Source organism: Rhea pennata, chromosome 2 (assembly GCF_028389875.1).
Source record: "Rhea pennata isolate bPtePen1 chromosome 2, bPtePen1.pri, whole genome shotgun sequence".
Taxonomy (NCBI): domain Eukaryota; kingdom Metazoa; phylum Chordata; class Aves; order Rheiformes; family Rheidae; genus Rhea; species Rhea pennata.
In genome coordinates, this window is record NC_084664.1 from 45,850,663 (window position 1) to 45,869,280 (window position 18,618).

The window sequence follows — 18,618 nt, forward strand, 5'->3', positions numbered from 1 at the left end:
AGCTAAGATTTGTGAAACAATAACGTGTGTCCACCAAATACAGGCATCTCTATTTACATGGCCTTACAGGAAGATGGATATGTAAAAATAGCAACAAAGAGCCGGTGACGTTATTAATAAAGCAGCTGTATACAGCATTGTTCTCCTGAAGAACACAGATACCGTTTAAACAAAGTGGACTACATAAATAATCTCAGGTCATAATTCATAAGTAACCATTGTTAGGAATTCTGTTATAAAAATAATTCTCCTTACTAATGCACAAACGATGGCAAAACCATTTTCTCCGTGGGTGCGTGCACATGTGTGTTTCCAGATGTATGCGTACACCAAATCTTAAAAATAACCAATGCAAATCATTGCCATTTATTAAGAAGCCAGTATTTTTCTACCCTTTACTTTATCCCCTGAAATGTTTTAGGGAAAGAAGGAAGGAAGAAAGATCGAGTACTGTAAAAGTTCATACCAAGAAAAGTTTGTAGATAGAAGAAGCAAGATTGAGATGAAAGAGCGCATGGGTAGCTCAAATCTCTTTTCACTTGTATGAATTTATCAATGTAAAAGAACAAACCCTTCCTACCATCATTAAGAAACAATAGTAATAATAATAACAACAACAATAATAATAAATAGCCACATAGGAAAAAACACATTCAGCCAGATGTGTATGACCCTATAGCTTTCTAGGAGCGCAAAATTCACTTTCAAGCTTTTCCAATTTACACTAATAATAACAGAAAAAAGAAAAAGATCACTGACAGCTAACTGAATAATCATTCTTTTTTCTCATTTTTCCATCTAAGGGGAAACAGGTCTCCAATACTTGACCTAAAAGCCTTGGGTTCGTCTCAGAAAAGCTCTCTTACCATTGTGAACCATGCTAAAAAGCATAAAATTTGCACAAGCAGAAGTTTGTGCTTGTCATCCTATCCCTGACCCTGCTCCCTCCAAACCACCAAAATGCATAAACCAAAAGCTACTGGGGGCACTTCTGAAGCCCTTTTTGTCTCAAGAAGAGACATGAAATTTGGCGTCCATAGGAATTCTTATTAAATGTGAGGAGAGGAAGTTTCTTCCCTTGTCCAAATCTTACTTTCAAATCTCAAAATTAGATTTCAAAATACACCTGCCAATGTGGATCTCCCCTCTTTTTTTTAATTTTAGGTTGCATCAAAGAGGCAATGCAAGCACTTTAACTTCTACCATCAAGTGTTAGTTGATGTTCCCTACTAATAGGAGCTCTCAAACCTGCACGTAATTCTGTACTATGGAGGTATTTTACAATGGGAATCAGTGAAAACGTGTGGCGTTGTATGGATTTGGAGTTAATACTCATGAAAATCAACTCAATGAATTACAGTTGTGTCTCATACCGAGGTCATACGGGATGTAATTTTGCTTTTGTATTGCCTGAGTGAGGACAGGATTAATTAAGGTCCATACTTATGAATGTTATTCCTTAGGGAAATCAGATACAACTTTTACTCAGAACTGCAAAATACATTAATGCTTGAATGTTAAATACAAAAACATTTAACCTTGTTGTTTCAGTTGTCTTGATGATTTAAAACCAGGATTTTAGCAAGAAAAAATGATTGGAGTAGGAATTTATTTGCTAGTTTTAAAATTGAACAAGTTTGTACTGAATCTTCAAATATACAGTTTCAAAAAAAAAAAAAAAAGTCAACCATATCTGGAGGCTGCACAAAAACAACCTTTAGGAAAGAAAGAAGTATATATCCCATCTATTTTGTGTTTACGCGTGACTATTTTGCTTAGTAACTGTCTGCTTTGAAGTTCAAACTTCAAAACGGTGTTAAGTGAAAATTTCCCTATTAAGTAACTGAAAAGGCAGATCATTTTGTGTTTGGATCTACTATATTATTTCTTTACGTTTACATTTCGCTGCAAAGCGTAACAAGAATTCCAATGAATAATTCCCAAACGTGTGATTTTTGTGAGCTACAGCCCACGGTGTTTGTCTTAGCAGTCTGTCAGGGAAATGTAGAGACAGTAAAAAAAATAATTTTAAGTCCGCGTCGTGACTGCACGGTAAGAAGGTGTTTCTGGTGGAAATGGTAGGCGGTGGGAACAATCGCTTCCATCGTCGGGCCCCGAGGATGTGGAAGGAAAAGGGAGTAGCAGTATTCCTTGTATTCACCTTTGTCGTGGGCGCTAGATAAGAGACTAGATGGTCCCCAGGCGGTGAGGTCAGGTTTAGAGATCCCAAGCCGTGGAGGTCAGCGCTGTCCAGCTGCTCTCCCCCCGTGCCCTTCCAGAGGGCCCGGTAAGAAGCAGCAGTGCTTTTTGAGGAAGGTTATTTGTCTTCTGCGGGTTTTACACCACCCTGGGTTGTTTTTCCAATAAAATCTGCTGCTGAAGAAGCCATCAACAGAAATAGCCGGTGTGTTCCTGGTTCACAGCAGCAGGTCTGTGCGTTTTGCAGAAGCTGCTGATTGCAGATCTCCCTCAGTGACCTGGGAAGGACTCGTCTTAATGTACTCTCAGTGAAAGACACTTCTGTTAAATAATGGAACATTTCAGGCAAAAAACAGGTTGTGTTTTCTGGTGTGGCCATGTAGATGGTGATTGGGGAAGAGAAGATTGAGAAGGGATCTTATCAATGTATACAAATATCTGAAGGGAGGGTGTCAAGCAGATGGGGCCAGACTCTTTTCTGTGGTGCCAAGTGGCAGGACAGGAGGCAGCAGGCACAAACTGAAACACAGGAAGTTCCACCGGGACATCAGGAAAAAAACTTCTTCCCTGTGAGAGTGACGGAGCACTGGACCAGGTTGCCCAGAGAGGTTGTGGAGTCTCCTTCTCTGGAGATACTCAAAACCCACCTTGATGCAATCCTGTGCAATGTGCTCTAGGTGACCCTGCTTGAGCAGGGGGTTTGGACTAGATGATCTCTAGAGGTCCCTTCCAACTTCAGCCATTCTGTGACTCTGTGTGATTGCTACCGCTGTGTTAGCCAGGGTATATCAGTATAGCTGTAAGCAGAGTGCGATGCACGCTACCTGTATAAATGCCTCTGTGTGTGCAGATCCTCAAGCGAAACAGAAGTGTTAAGCCAGAATTCACAGACCTTGGTAAATAGCGGTGTGCTCCTGACTGCAACCCACAGCAACCTTAAAACCTTTAGTGTGGAAAGTGCCCTGGGACAAGGACCAATCTTTGTGATTTGTACGCATTGTAATGATCTGTTAATGATCAAACGCAATTTGCCCACTGCCCTGGTGAGAAGGTGGATTTTACGAAGGCATAATTCCCATCTGGTTCTTTGCTCTTATGTGAGGTTATTCTTATAATTATGCTTTAAAAGTAAATGGTAAATTGCTGTAGCATGTAGCCGCTCCATCCTGTTCTATTAACGCTTTTGTGGCTTCCAGGACTCGGTTACCAGGATCTCCTGTGGTTTAAGTAAGGCAAATTAAAACGAGAAGCTACAAATTATCATTCTAGTGGATCAGCTCGGTGGTCTCTTTAGGCCAGTAGTCTGTCTCTGATAATGACTGATACTAAAAAATTAGGGAAGAGTGTAAGAAGGGGAGCACATATATCCAGATCCTTCCCTGCTGTATTTTTCTAGCAAGCTGCATGTTTAGGAATTTCCAGGGCTGAAGGCTGCATCTCGGCTGTCGTGTGTAGGTTGGCTCATAGCTATTACCTGTCTCGCATGAGTTTGTGTAATGCGCTAAACACATTATGTTTTTGGCTTCCGCGACATCCTGTGGCAATTAATTCTGTATTCTGATTATGTATTGTTTTCTCCTTGTTATTCTTTTTTCATTAAGTACCGCTCACTTCCTCGCGTTTTTGAGCCTTCTGCCGGATAATTTACTTGGGTGCTCTGTAAACTGTGAGGCCTAACCCAGGCCTTTTTCTCTTCTTTTTCCCCCTTTTTCCCTATCATTCTTCAGACTTCTGACACGTTCATCTTCGGTAGAAAATTGGAGTGGTCTTCTTTCCAAATAAAAGTTTCGTCTCTTGCAGGAGCTATTTTCAGCGACTTGCTTAATTCTGCTGAATCCCTTTGGAAATAGGAGAGGGAGGTGAACAGAGCATACCTGGCTTGTGGGCGCGCGCTGGTTTATAAAGCTCTGCGACGTGCGCTGTTGGGGGAGTTCTAGTTCTTTATTTTTTTAATTCCTTTCCTAACAGTTTCTAATGTTCTGTTCTGACTTTTTTTTGATCGCATGGAACAAAACTTATAACCAAAGCACGATTTTATTTCTTGTTTACCTTCTGAATATTCTCTATTCTACCGCTAGCTATTTCTCCCGTACAAAATCTCCTGAGAAAGTGAGAAAGTGTAAGAAGGGGTAACTTGTACTGAGTAAGAATTTCACAGTTTTTGTGCAGTTTTCTAGAACACGCCTTTTGCTTTTCTAATTTAATCTCTCTCTGTTTTATCTGTGTTACTGGGTCTAGTTCCAGGCTCTCACATTCCTCACATACTTTGCAGGTGAGGCAGCAAGTCAGCCCTGAATTCAGACGCGGCTGGGATGGACCCTACGGTTTCTTTACCATCTCCCAGCCCCGAATTAGCTTTCTAGCAGTCACGGTGGGCCAGGGCAGGGTATCACAGGAGACTTCTCCTTGCAGGGGGGTCAGTGGAGCCAGCAGCAGGCGCTGGGCCAGGAGTCCCGGCATGGTGCCTTCGTTTCAGTAGCTGGTAGATTCCTGAAGGGAACATGAAATGGGGATGTGCTACTGGCATTTCGCTCAGATCCTGGTGGTTTTACGCCGTGGCAGCACTGCAGCGTGGCAGCACTCATTCTGATTAGAAGTGAGTGTCTAACTTACTGCTCGGAGTGCTCTTCCCAGTGACACTTCATAGCTTCCTGGGAGCTCTTGCAAATTGGCTCTGCCTCCTGATGAGGACTCGGTCACAACGGCAAGCCGATACCCTTATTTACGCATGCCGCGGCCAGTTAAGTACATCTTCACCGCATGGCTGAGCTGGGTAATGAGCGTCACGGTCCGAACATCAGCACCAGCCTGATCTGGGTACCAACGCTCACCCAGCAAATTCCTGCCCCCGTTACTGTGTCCCTCTGCTTCAGTACTGACTCATGCGTAGGGAGGCCCGGCCCCAGTTTTTTTTTTTTTTTTTTTTTTTTTCCCACAAAGGTGCTTTTGGCTTCTTTCCCAGGGAACTGAGTGACCCGTGGGAGGACTTGCCTGCTCTTTGGAGCGGTGGGAAAGGCACTGGCGTCCATCAGCAACTGAAGGACTTCAAACCTCTTACTTCAAAATGGGTGTGCTCCCTATCAAATTAAAATCTCTGTTCAGGGTCTACCTGCTCGGTGCTGCCGGGTCTGAAGTTGAGCGATTTCAAACCTGGGTCAGGAAGTATTTCTGTGTGGGTCGTGGTTGGATTTGGGCTAAAACTGGAGTAAAATATATCATTATTGAAGGTGAAGGTATGCTTCTAGAGCATATTTTGACACTTGTTTCTTCCAGTAAAGTTTTATTTCTCATGAAAGCAATCTTAAAAAAAAAAAAAAAAGAAAGAAAGAAAAGAAATCTCTAAGGCAGCATCTCCATTTAAGTAACGGTTAGCGCTGGCAGTGTTTCAAGCCCTCCTGTGTCATGAGGGTGCTTGCTGGGGCTACCCCAGAGTCAGGAGTGTGTCAGAAAGTGTAAAGGCTTGTGGGAAGATTCAGTGCTGAAACAGGTTGCTTAAAAGTAATTTTAAACATATTCAGACAACTTGTAGAGTTTCTACGAAAGTAAATGGGAGTGAATTTTACACCTTTTTGTTACTAATAAAAATTGTTTTGAAGATGAGAAAGGCGTAAGATTTGTAGCTACTATATAGTTTGACAGTAATTGAGATTTGTAATGAATAAATGATAAGGTGCTTCTTTGGTATGTCCACTAAGACCACTGGCATGTTTCTGTGAGCGCTGTGGATTTTTGAAATTTGTTAGGAAAGCAAAGTCCTGAGAAATATTATCAAAAATGCTATCTTTTTTCATCTGGTGTATGACCTGCCATAACATACATGATTCAAAGGATTTTTTGTTTTGTTTTGTCTGTGTGTAGAGCTAAAATTCTTTCCTGCAGGACCATCTTGCAAGAAGAGAGTCCGGGTGAATCACAAAGCTTTCATCTGCCAGGAGCTCTTTGGAAAAGAAATGCCTCCAAGAGCTGGTGCTGCTGAATACTTATGGAGGAAAAATAATTTACAATATTACAGATAACAAGGAGAGGAATGGTAGTGGTTGGCTGCTGTTAACTGTTTGTAATAGTTCATGTTAAAAAAAAATTGTTGGAGACTGGGAATGGGAAAGAGTAGGCTGAGACACTGCATTGCTTAGATTATTAAAGTGCATACTAACATTGTCCTTGAAATTTCAAAGATGCTTCAAAAAGGATCCTATATCTCTAGAAAGTGTAGCTGATAGACACCTTTTTTGAATTTGGTTGTCTTCATGTCTTTACCTAGTTGTAATAGAAATCTGGTTTAAATTGGAATCCTTCCAGTTCTAAAAGTAGTTTTAAAATATGTTGATCACCTTTTCTCTAACTGCAGCACAAAAAAAAAAAAAAATCAGAATTAAATGAAGATAATTGCTGTACTGTATTTTAGTCTAGAATGATACTAGATTAATTTATCTGATATTTGTAGGCTTTCGCCACATTTTCTCTTAGGCTTTTTTTCCCCCTATAGATATTTAAAAATATATTTTTATAAATGCTGGGATATTTTTTAGTAGATCCTTATTTCAAGTGGTTTGTAGATTAACCTGCATTTGATTTTATTGTTACATGAGTAATGCCCACAATGAAGATGAAACTATTGCAGATGTTTTGCACAGACACTGTAATTTATTATTCCTTGGATATAAATCTGTTTCTTTGTGCAGGTCCTTTCAAATCTGTGTTTTTAGCATTGTATGCAAGCTGCCCCTTGATATTACAGATGCTCTAAGAACTGGCTCTGTACATTTCTCTTTTTCCCTTGCCAGCTTTCTCTCTCTACCAGATAATTCTTGTATGGGGAAATAAACCCACCCTTCCTTCATACCATCAGGAAAACATGTGCAAGTGCATTCTTCGTGAACACTTTCCTACAAAAAGCAATGACTGCGCTCCCTCTCGTGGCAGAAGATGAAATTGTTAGCTATCACTTGATAAAACTAAGAGCGTGTGAGAGCACAAACATCCTAATTAGAGAGAGTATTTAAATGCAAAGCAAACATTTGCAGCGTTAAGTCTCTGCTGAAAGAAAAGAAGTCATTTTGTATCAGTCAAATATGAGCCAAACACATCTGCTTCTTAGTATGACTGGCTGTCTGGGGCACAACCTACATAAGCAGTGGGGGGGAAGCCTTCTTTCCCTTTTTTCTTTTTTAGTACCTCTCCCCCCTCTCTCTTCCAGCATATTTTGTTTCATGGTACAGGATCCCATGTTTTGGTGCATGATCCACAGCATGAAATATTTATAAGAATAATCATTAGTCTTAGCAAATGCTTACATTTACCTACAGGATGGTAGACTAGTCAGCATCAAATAAGGGGGTCCCTAGCAGTGCCAAATTGCTGGTCTTGCTATCCTCAGGGATCCTCGCTTACCCTCTTGGTGCTCAGAGAAAAGCTTCTCCAACCTTGTCTCCCCTGTGGTTGTGGAAGTGAGCTAGGAAAGTAGGGAGCAGAGGTGAGCAACATTTGGGCTCTCCCTGCCCACAGTAGATTTCCTGGGAATTTTTTGCATGTAGGGAATAGCCTAGGGAAGAAAAGGATGGAGACTGCAGCATTCATAGGCTGCTTGTGCTGCTGCTGGGTAGTTTCCAACATGTGATTTAGTAGTGAAATAATGATGTGCAATAACTTAGAATGGTTTCTCTTTCTACTAGCAGTAAATCTTTTGTCTTGGGAAAGAGACGCAAGATGTCTTAATTTCTACGTACTGGATTCTGTCCACATTTAGGTGCCTTGAATACAGGAAACAAGTATTTCTACAGACGCACAGCTCTTCAAGTCTCCTTCTGCCATCATTTCCATCTGTGCTGGTAGCAACTGTGTATAAATCCTGCAGTACTTACACATACAGAGAAATGAAATGGTCCTAGGAAACATCTCCAGCACAAGGACTGTGAAAAGCTTTAGGCAAACATGCCAAATAGTTTTTATTTCATGAAACTAGATGAGCCTTGGGTTTTTGACTCTCAGTTCTACCACAATGAGACGTTTTTTTCCCTTTGAAAAGGATGCATAAACATTTTTAACTGCATTGCCAAGTTAACTAGTCAAAATGAATGCTGCAGAATTTGTAACATTAGTGCTGTTGGAGAGGAGTCATTGAGTCCATCACAGGCTTTTTAATATAGTTTGCAGGTACAAATTCAGTCCTACAGTTTTTAAACTGCTTTAAAATGTAAAATTGAATACACAGATTCAAGCTCATGCCTGCTTTCCTACCTGCTGACCAGTAATATGAGACAAGCTGTGTGTCTCATCTACTATGCAACAAAGCCTTCATTTATTTTTTAATGTCTAAACAGTTCAATACTTCGGAAGTTCTCAGTGCTGCAGAAAAAATTATGGCACTTCTGTAAGCGTTTGAATATGCAGTTAAGCATCTCATCTGAAACTTGCACACTCGGTAGTATTGGACTTTGCTGCAAAGTTATTTCCTCTTTACAGTATCTGCCAACTGCTGAAGTATGCATTAGTACACCTGACATGTTAATGCATTCTAGCAATGGCAGCACCTGATCAAGCTGCAGCCAAATGATCACAAAATAGATGTCCGAGGTGAAATCATAGACTGCAATAAATACGGGGAAACTGTTTGTCTTTAGTGATGGGTGAAATGCCTCTCTCCCATCTGATTTGAAAAACTGGGCCCAACTGGTAAAGCCATTATAGTCTTATGATCCAGCATCCGCTCTCCTCAGCCATGGCATGAACTGTTTCCTTCTTTTTTCTTCCTGATGTCTTTTTTCCTCCTTTTTTCAGAATCATTTGTGATAGGATCATGCTATATTCCTGTAATTTTAAATAAGGGGTATTCCATAGCTTGACTTGCTCATAAATTAAAATCAAATACTTAGCTGCTACTAATACACTCCAGTGGACCCGCTCCTAGCGAGCTATGTATGGGCCCTTCCCAGATCCCGGGAGCGGAGCTGTGTCCTTGCCTTTCGGGTGACCTGAAGTAGCGAAGCCGGGTGTGCACTGTCCCTGCACGCTGCCCGGCTTTGAGGCTTGCACAGGTATCACGACTGCTGGCCTTTGCTTTGCGATATGGCATGGGAGTCACTGACTTGCCCGATTCTGCACCCTGGATGTTCATGAGATGGCATTTGAATATAGCCCGGCTGGGGGGATTTGTACTTCTGTGGAGAAGGGCAGCGTTTTCTTCTCCAGCAGATACATAAGTGTCATCCAGCTTGTACCGCTCTGCGGAACAGCAAGCGCGTGCTGTCGGGCCAGTCGGAGCGTTATGAGACAGGCTTTTAACTATCTCAGGATTTAACATGCTGAGAAGACAAGCTAATAACGAAAGACTTGTCTAGATGTCGGTGGTGCTTTGACTCCCTGTGTGTTTTGTAGATGCTGACGGCCAACGTGAACTTTAAACCAATTTGTTGCATGTGTTTACATAGGCAACAAAACGATTTGCCGTATCACTTAACTACAAGCAGGATGAATAGGTGATCGTGAGCTGGTGTGACCTTTTCAGCTCTAATCAAGAAAACTGAAGTATTATTTCAGCCTGTCAGCTCCTGTAATATGCAGTAAGAATATCTGGCTCTAACTGAAAATGTCAAACACACTCTAATGTGCAACCCATCAAAGTTAAGAGGCATACGAACCAAGAACTGCTTAAGAATATAAATCTGAAATATCTATGGTACATCTCAATTGCTTAGATAAATCATTTGGCCACTGATGTGGCCCGGCTAAAAACATGAACTAAAAAGAAGTCTTTGGATACATGCAAGATGTACAGCCATTTAAATATTAAAATGTATGTGATCTTGAAATAAGGGTGACAATACCAGCTTAGTACTGGAAAAACTGTGAGCAGTGAGTATACTAGCGCTCTAGTTAATGTCTTGCTAGCTACATTTTGTGATTGCATGAGATTAGTGATTCTGTGTAACATAAAAATTTTCCATGTTAACTTTTAGACCTTGCTGCTTGTGAAAGTTTTACTTTTTCTGAAAATAATCCTTTGCACAAGCTGAAGTGTCACTATGAATCTTTTTCATGTTGAACTTAGTATTAAGCATTTTGCATAGGCTTGTACTTTTTCTGAAAAAGAATTATGTCTGTTTTTAAAAGCTCCCTAGAAACCAATGCCATTGTTAATAGGTTATACTGTTTAATGAGGTACTCTCTTTAGTTTTTTTGTCTCATCTTCAGAATTTCTGTCCTTGGTATTTTACTAGATATACAGGTGAAGGTTATATCTGCCCTTCGTAATTGTTTATTGAACGTGAGACCAATTATCCATTGATGTAATTTATGGGTGGTGAATGTAACTTTGGGGTGAAGTAGATGGACACAATGCAAAGCAACTTTGTATCCCAAAAAATAGTATTTTGTTAACTAAACAGTCCATCAGGATTGTTTAATTTTAGCACAGATGCTACACTAAAATAGGGCAATTGTTGTTTTTAATCTAATCATGGGTAGTTTGTGGATTTGAGGCATTATTAACTGAATTACTACTATTAGCAAAATGATGTTGGAACTAGATTGTAATGAGCTACCTGCAACTTTGCTGAACTAGTACGTTTTTATTAAAAGAGTGTATGTTTTAAAACTACCCACTTAATGCCATTTGAACTGTTCTTGTGAGGCAATGCTGCCCTCCCCTGGTATGCTGAGGAAAGTAGGAATCGTTAGCCCCATCTGTACAAGTCCCAGGGCTTTACGTTAAAGAGAGGTGGTGAAAATTGCTCTTAAAAGACCTTAAGGTGCTTTCTCTATTAAAAGACAAAAAAGGTGGACAGCACAAACATACTGTGTTTTTATGTGTGCGTGGTGCAGTATGTGGATGAGTGTGTAAATACTATATAGGAATACACTGTGAAGACACAAGAGAACAACCTGAGGGCTGAGGGCAGTTTGGGTGGCAGCTGGGGAGATGAACTGAGGACAGAATAAAGAGGTACCAGCGAGCTGCTGAAAATCAGCAGGACCGTCCAAGTTACCAATTACGGTAACTTTTTGTTTAACAATTTAGTTTTATCTTATATATAATGTTTAGAGGTATAATGTTAATGGTTACGCACTCAATTCTGTACAAGCAAAGTCAGCGGGATTATGGCCAATAATTTGCCTATTGGGGAATAAGATGAGCTCTTGTGCAAATGAAGCTATGGCAGAACTGTCATCATCTCTCAAAGGTTATTGATTGCAAAGACACCACTTAGGCTCAGAAAGTCCCCCCAGTGCAGATTCCTGAAAGCTGGGGAAGTATACCAAAGCCATATTGCTATTGTGGGGTCTGTTCTTATATATTTCTTTAAACCTGTGTTACTGGAGTGCTGGAGACAGGGTATTGGGGTAGGTGGTTCTTTAGTCTATCTTGAGTACAGCTGGGCTCTATTAAATACATGTATTGCTGTTTTTTTTATTTTTGTCTTGCTTCTGTGTCTCACTGTTAAGCACATTCACCATAGTCCAAGCGGCAGAAGGAGATGAGCCTTGTTTCAAATATAAGACTTTTAGTTCCAAAATCTGACTGCATTCAGATTTCTTTCTTTCTTTTTCTTTTAATAATATGAAAGATATAAAATATCTCTATTTTTAGTTGAGATTTTTTTAATTGGTGGACAGCTTGCAAAACATACTTTTATCTCCTGGGCATATGACTCGGCTGCTGTTTTGTTTGCTCTGCACCCCTCTAATGCATTGGAGATCGGCAAAACACTAGAGAAAGCTGGAGAGAGTACATTAAAGTATCTCTGTGATGTATTTTGTTCATATCCTGCATGTGAACAGATTGCCAAGTTCAGGATCTAGAGGGAGTATTTTCCCCACACTGGTCTGCTAGGATTTGCTTGAGGGCTTTGCTTGAGTGTGGGTTCCCAACCTACCCTTTCTGCAGTACATTACAGTGATGGCTGGTGATATTTTACAGCCCATCTTATGTTTATTATAAGGCCCTGGGAGTTGATTTGTGCCTGTAAGGCCTGCCAGTCCACAGAGTGGGTGTTTGTGGACCATTTTGAACGAGACCCCAATTGCTCAGTCACTTATGACTGTGGCAGATGGGACCTGAAGATCCCAGTGGTTCTTTCCAGGCTTCTGTTTCCCAAGTGACTTTACTGGTTGCAAAATAACAGTATTTACCTTCATGGATGTAACCTGGCTAGTATTCAAAGTATTCAAGCATGAATCACTATGATGTTTTCTCCTAGTTGGTTTACATGTCTAGAATGAGCTCTCATTTCAAGAGCTAGCTGTAAAACCACTGCAGATTTAGTTCCTTAAACAGCTAAACCAACACTCAGACACATAATTTTATCTTTCCCTTTGTGACATCCTACCATAGCAAAAAGTTTTATTTCTTCTTTTTTTTTTTTTTTTTTTTTTTTTTTTTTGGTGGCGTAGCATCAGCATGGCATCTCAAACTGGCCCATCAAATTGTTATGTGAATGGCTGTGCTAGCACAAGGAAGGGAGCAAAGTTTTATGGTTGGAGTGGAGGGAGGCTGGGATTACAATGCTGATTTGTATCAGCTTAAACTGCTGTGGAATTGCAGTCTCTCTTTAAAACAATATTTGCTTTTCTTTTACTTCATATTTCTGGTTGTTCTATAAAGTAGCAGGTTGATGTCTTCTGTGGTATGCACCATCCCTATAAAACCCCTATAAAACCCCCAAAGTGATGACCTAGAATGAAAATACAAGGTCTAAAACTGTGTAACAGTTATCTTTCTTCTCCATAACTTTTGCAGGTTTTAGGGTTGCTGGTATGGACCCTGATTGCTGGAACAGAATACTTTCTATATCCAGCCTTCGGCTGGGTGATGTTTGTAGCTGTCTTTTACTGGGTTCTCACCGTCTTCTTTCTGATCATCTACATGACAATGACCTACACCAGGATCCCCCAGGTGCCATGGACCACGGTGGTAAATACACCTAGTCTTTATTGTTGTTACACTCTGGGGGTTTTGCTGGGTGCTGAAGAGAATAAACTATTGATGTATTCTACAACTGTAGTTAATCTACTGTACTGGTGGCTTTTGCAACTTTTTCTCTAATGACTGTGTTTCTGTCTGCAGTGTTCGACCTCTTTACTACCCAGACACTTATTTTAAACACTTCCTGTGATGTTCCACCATTTTGTTCATTAGTTGATCAAGTGACTTTATTTTTAATAATGTACGTATGATTCATATTTATGCACAGTGGCCTTTTTTTTTCTCCCTATGGTGATTATATCCCATGAAGAGTTTTGAGTCTACTGCTGTCTTTGAGCTAACAGACCTGGCCCTATGGTTTAAACAGCAGAAATCCCTACTTGAGTCAACACCATGAGTTGGAAATGGAACCCTGGATCTTAAACATGAGACTTCCTCTGCTAGAGAAAAAGAAAAGGTAGTTCAGAATTAGCAGCACTCTCACAAGCTATATATGGCCTGCTGTAAAAAATTCGTACTGCAGATTGTTAGTGTTATATGTATGTAAAATACCTCCCATGTAATCCTTTGATATTAGCTCAAGACTTAATGAAAACTAGATAAACAACTGATTTAATTACAGAAAAATTTCATTGGCACTTGAAATTCAAGTCCAAGTTTTGTGGTTTGAATAATCCCTGCTAGTGATACTTCTCTGCAGTATATTTCTTAAATGGTCATTGTAACTGATGCTGGTTTTTAGGAAAATAAATCCTAAAAATCATTGTCAGCTCAGTCAACATCTACTTGTGACCAGTCCAAGAATTACTACAAATCTGGCTTTGCATTTGTCTGCTATAGTGAGATACTTCTTTAATTTTTTATTAACTAAAGATTATTAACCAGAAGTTTGTTATTGTTCTGATCAAATATATTTGACTTCTGTGCTGCCAACAGCTGGTTATCAGCTATACTGTGGATGTGATTAAAATTGAGCATGCTTTTTTTTTTCTGTCTTCCCATCGGTTGCTGTAACAAACAGTCAACTACAGCAATTGTTAATAAAAACAACCAGTATTATGTTCAGATAATTTCTCAGTTTCCAAGTTTCATGACCAGCAATTACCATTAAGGCTATAGCACTGTTACAGAAATGCTGGATTATTTCAATTACAGCAGTATGTACACTTAGAGATTTACTTTTTTTTCCATTTCATTTGATATAAGTAAAATACATTCAAAGGGGAAACATCTTTGCATCCATTTGAATCCTCTTTCATTAATTTAACAATAATATCAGGCAACACCTGCACGTAAATGAGTTGGCCTTGCTCTATGTGGTAGACAAGCTGAAATATTTGATATGTTTCTACTTGATATGGAATGTATTTCTTGCTCTGAATTACAAGGTATCGCAGATAAGACCACATAAACATAGGTCCAAAAGGCAGTTTCCCTATATACTAAAAGGTAATTTGAAGAGAAAATATATGGAAAACAAAACAAAGATGCTTGCATTCCAGCTTGTTTTGCCCTAAGGTATTAGAAGAGCTGTTGGGAACAGCCTGTGAATTGGACTTCTGCCACTCCTAGCTGGCCAAGAGAAGTGTTGGGTCTGCTTTCAGGGAAATGTTGTTAATATCTTCCTTCACGCGGGCAAGATGCACGCTTTCCGAGTCAGTGAGTTTACTCCGACCTCCCCACTGTTCTCCAGAGTATCCTGAGTTTCAGTCTTCACTACTTGCTGCTCCACCTTTTAAGGTGACAGTTCAAACTGTACTTACTGTATGCAGTATCCAAAATCCAAAGTTATTTGGACTTCTCTGTCATAAATCCATATTTTTTTGCAGATTAAACACGTTACCAGATTGCTTAAGATGCAGTTACTTTACTGCAAATTAACCCAAAGGATGTACTCCAAAACCGACAATGCTTAACAGTGCAAGTTCTTTGCTAAAGCAATCAATGGAAGCTTTTAAAATCTGGTATATTTGAATTTAAGAAGCAGATGGTAATTTAGCATGAACCATTTGGTTTGAGTAATGTATTGGCAGTAAAGGCCCAATCAGCTTGCATTTACTCCATCTTCCCCAACAGTGTTATTTCCCAAAGCAGCACTTCTCAAAAATTATGTTCTCTTTTTCTTTATACATTTCAGGGATTTGTAGCTTTCGAGGGCAAATGAGTCTTTTTGGAACAGGAAATTTAAAAATAACAACAACAAATACTCTAGGCTATCAAATTTAAGGATTTGGAAATCATTGCTTTACAGAAGTTTTCTGAGTCTGCCAACTGTTGGCATCCTGTACTAAAATTTAAGTTTTCATAGTTTATTACTATTCTGCCCAACTAAGACAAAGAATGGTGAGATTTGTAAGCAGAAATAATACTTTTTATTAAGATCAACTCATGTAGGTGAGATGAAAAACATTAATATAAGTGTATAAATTGAACTTTATATCGCAGACCTTGGGCTCCATCTGAATGATGAGGGCCTGCCTACTGCACTCTGTGGAAACATGGATAAAATGGCTTTTTTCCAAATGTCCTGAAGTTGCAAGGACTTAGGAATCGCAGGAGACTGTGCGTGCCCTCGAACCCTCTCTGAACTTGGTCAGACTTGGCTTTTCCCAGTGCACCTTCCACAAGAAGCACTTGGGACAGGCAGGGCAGCCTCCACCCAATATGGCTTTAGAGGCCTCTCTGCCCTCAGCCTGAGGTCTTGTGCATGGCAGCAGACGGTGGCTGTGTGTACATCAGTGGTTTGGCTTGGAACACTACCAGTCTTAAAGCAAATCCTCCTGTTGGCTCCATTTTTTTCAGGTTAGTTTGGGTCTTTAAGCAGTTTTGTTATAAGCAACTTAAATTATTTACAGAGGAAACGAAACCAAAGCTCCAGGGCTTGGCCTGTGGCAGCCTGCTGCATGTTAGTGTTTCTTTGGATGAAGACAGAAAGATCTGGGCAAGTAGGTATTGAGGCCAAGCCACAGATGAGATGTGCCCATATCCAAACAACACTGTGGGAGCCCTTGCAGTGAATGTAGCTGTAGCTGCTGTGGACCGTGTGCTGGATGGGAAGGTGGGTCTCTTTCTCAGCTGGGAAGCCACAGGCTTGGATGACTTCATCCATGTCACCTACATGTATTATGTGAGCAAACAGAGGATGGCCTCGGAGGCTTCCATCTCTACTTTGCAGAGATTTGCCCACCCAAACTGATTTGCTCCTGACACATGGAAGAGAAAGGCTCCAGGGCCTCACAGGTGATAGTTGCTCTCTTACGCATGGATGTGAGCTCCTGAGATGACTGGGAGAGGATAGTGAAATGATGACATCAGCTGCCAAAAAGATTGCCTATCTTTAAAGTTCTCTGTCTGCTGGTTGTCATCTTATCTCCCAAGGACAACATAGTCCCACTAGTCCACATTTATCTCCCAGGTCCAGGACTCTGTTGAGCAAAACAGCTGCAGTGACCAAAACCCCAGGAAGATGTTTTGCCCCTCCATTTTGCCTGGGAAAACAAGGTACAGGATGACAGGTCCCAGTTTATTCAAAGTATTCTCATGGCACTGTTGCTGCAGCTGCCAGATTTAGTCTGCTACTTCTCCCTTGCAGTGAAATGTCCAAACTTGGACCAGGATAGGGCAGCAGATACTGCTGCAGTGACACTCAGAAATGCCACTAGGAGGAACAATAAGAAAGCTTTTTGTGTGCGAAGTCTCATGCAGGCAGTGGTGATTGAAGAGTGGTATGTTAACAGATGAAAGGATATGTTGTGCTCCCTGGAGGAGCCTGCAGTCAGGCAAGCGTGGGTTTGTGGAATGGCTTTCCTTCAGAAAGTGTTGAACCCCATGTGTCGTGAGAAAGTGCGGCAGTGGGCCAGACTCAATCTGATCTGAAGCACAGTCTGCCTGACCCAAGTGTCCTGGAGAGAGATGTGAGGAGCTTCCACACCAACCACTTCAAGTGTTGATTCACATTGTTTTGCACAGAGGGAATTGCTGATGTGGATGCAGCTGCTGTCACTGCCTTCTGAACTTCTCTTCATGGGCTGCACCTCTTTTTTTATTTTTATTTTTATTTTTAGACTCTGTCAGAGCTGGTGACTGGTGAATTCAGCAATGAATAATTGATGTATATTCCTAGCATCCCCTGGGTCACACCACGCAAGTTAATAAGTTAGAGCTGCATCAGCCTGGCTGAACTTGGAGACAACTGGAACAGCACAGTTAAAGGCTATGATACTTGTATGATGCTCTGGAGTGCAAACATGACGCCAGAAGCTGAAGGGAGCATATCACGTGCAACAGTAGGACCTGGCTTGAATTGACAGTTGCCAGTTCCTGCAATTGTAAATGTGTGCAAAATGTGTCACATATACTCCACTTAAACAGCATATCCGTGCATTAAAAGGGTATTTTATGGCCAAATTCATATGCCTTGGATAAGTAGCAAGGTGGACTTTTCTTTTCTTTTTTCTCTTCTCTTCTCTTCTCTTCTCTTCTCTTCTCTTCTCTTCTCTTCTCTTCTCTTCTCTTTTCTTTTCTTTTCTTTTCTTTTCTCTTTTTTCTTTTTTCTTTTTTCTTTTTTCTTTTTTCTTTGTGTTAGGCTTCCTGTGGTCATGACCTTGAAGTAGCAAGTAACTAAACTGCAAAGGATTAAAATTGCTTACTTTAAAAAAAGAAACTCATATCTTTTTTGTCTGTATTTCCTCCTATCTGACCTGCCTGCTTCCTTCCTTTCCTGTTCTCTCTTGCATGCAAAACCAGAAAAAATGCTCTTGTTCATACTTTGTAGTGTTATGGGAGATCAATGTCATCTTTGTTTCCTTCCTAGCAATGGCCATAGGTATCCTGAGATGTGAATGCTGCTAAAAAAAGAATTCTTTAAATGCAACATCTGCCATGGGTCTTTTGACAACCCCTGCAGTCCACTCAGACTGTTTTCCTTGCTTTTTATCTGTTTCTGTCTTTTTTGAGAGGAAGAAGAAAGGAAAGGTATGAAATGGTGGAAATGATACTGTTTGAAAAAGGGATTCCCTCTTTATCACCTTTAAAAATAAACATGAAGTTTTGCAAACATCCTAACAATGTTCTTTGTGTGCAGACCTCATTCACTCTGACATTAAATCAACGTATAGATTAGACAAGTAATCAAATTGCAGTTTGTTTTGTTTCATTTTTCATATAATGTTGTATTCTCACTGCCAAACATTTAGATCATGATAACCAAGCTCCGTCCTCATTTTCAGTTTTGGAAAACCACAGTACACTGGCTTTTAGACTCTTCTGGGTTCAGTGTGATGGAGAGAGCAGAGTTTGCCCAAAAGGTGCTTTAATGAGTGTTAAAACTAAGCAGTTAAATTTTAATTTTATAGATAAAGACTGGAAGAAATCCAGGAAGAATTAGGAATCACATTGTATGTGTACACTGTGTTTCAGATGATAGTTTTGTCATGTTGCAATAGAAAATGATAACAAATAGATTTGTGTATGAATTGGTTGTTCTGTTTTGTTTTGCA

The 18,618-nt window shown here is 40.3% G+C and overlaps 1 protein-coding gene across 3 annotated transcripts in view; it reads left to right on the plus strand.

The window, feature by feature from the left end:
• The window catches only part of CMTM8 (CKLF like MARVEL transmembrane domain containing 8), a 39,475-nt gene that overhangs the window by 15,553 nt on the left and 5,304 nt on the right, over positions 1-18,618 (plus strand). For all 3 annotated transcript variants that reach the window (XM_062569368.1, XM_062569369.1, XM_062569370.1), the window contains exon 2: positions 12,935-13,108. In XM_062569368.1, coding sequence (XP_062425352.1) covers positions 12,935-13,108 — 174 coding nt within the window. The remainder of the gene's footprint in view (positions 1-12,934; positions 13,109-18,618) is intronic.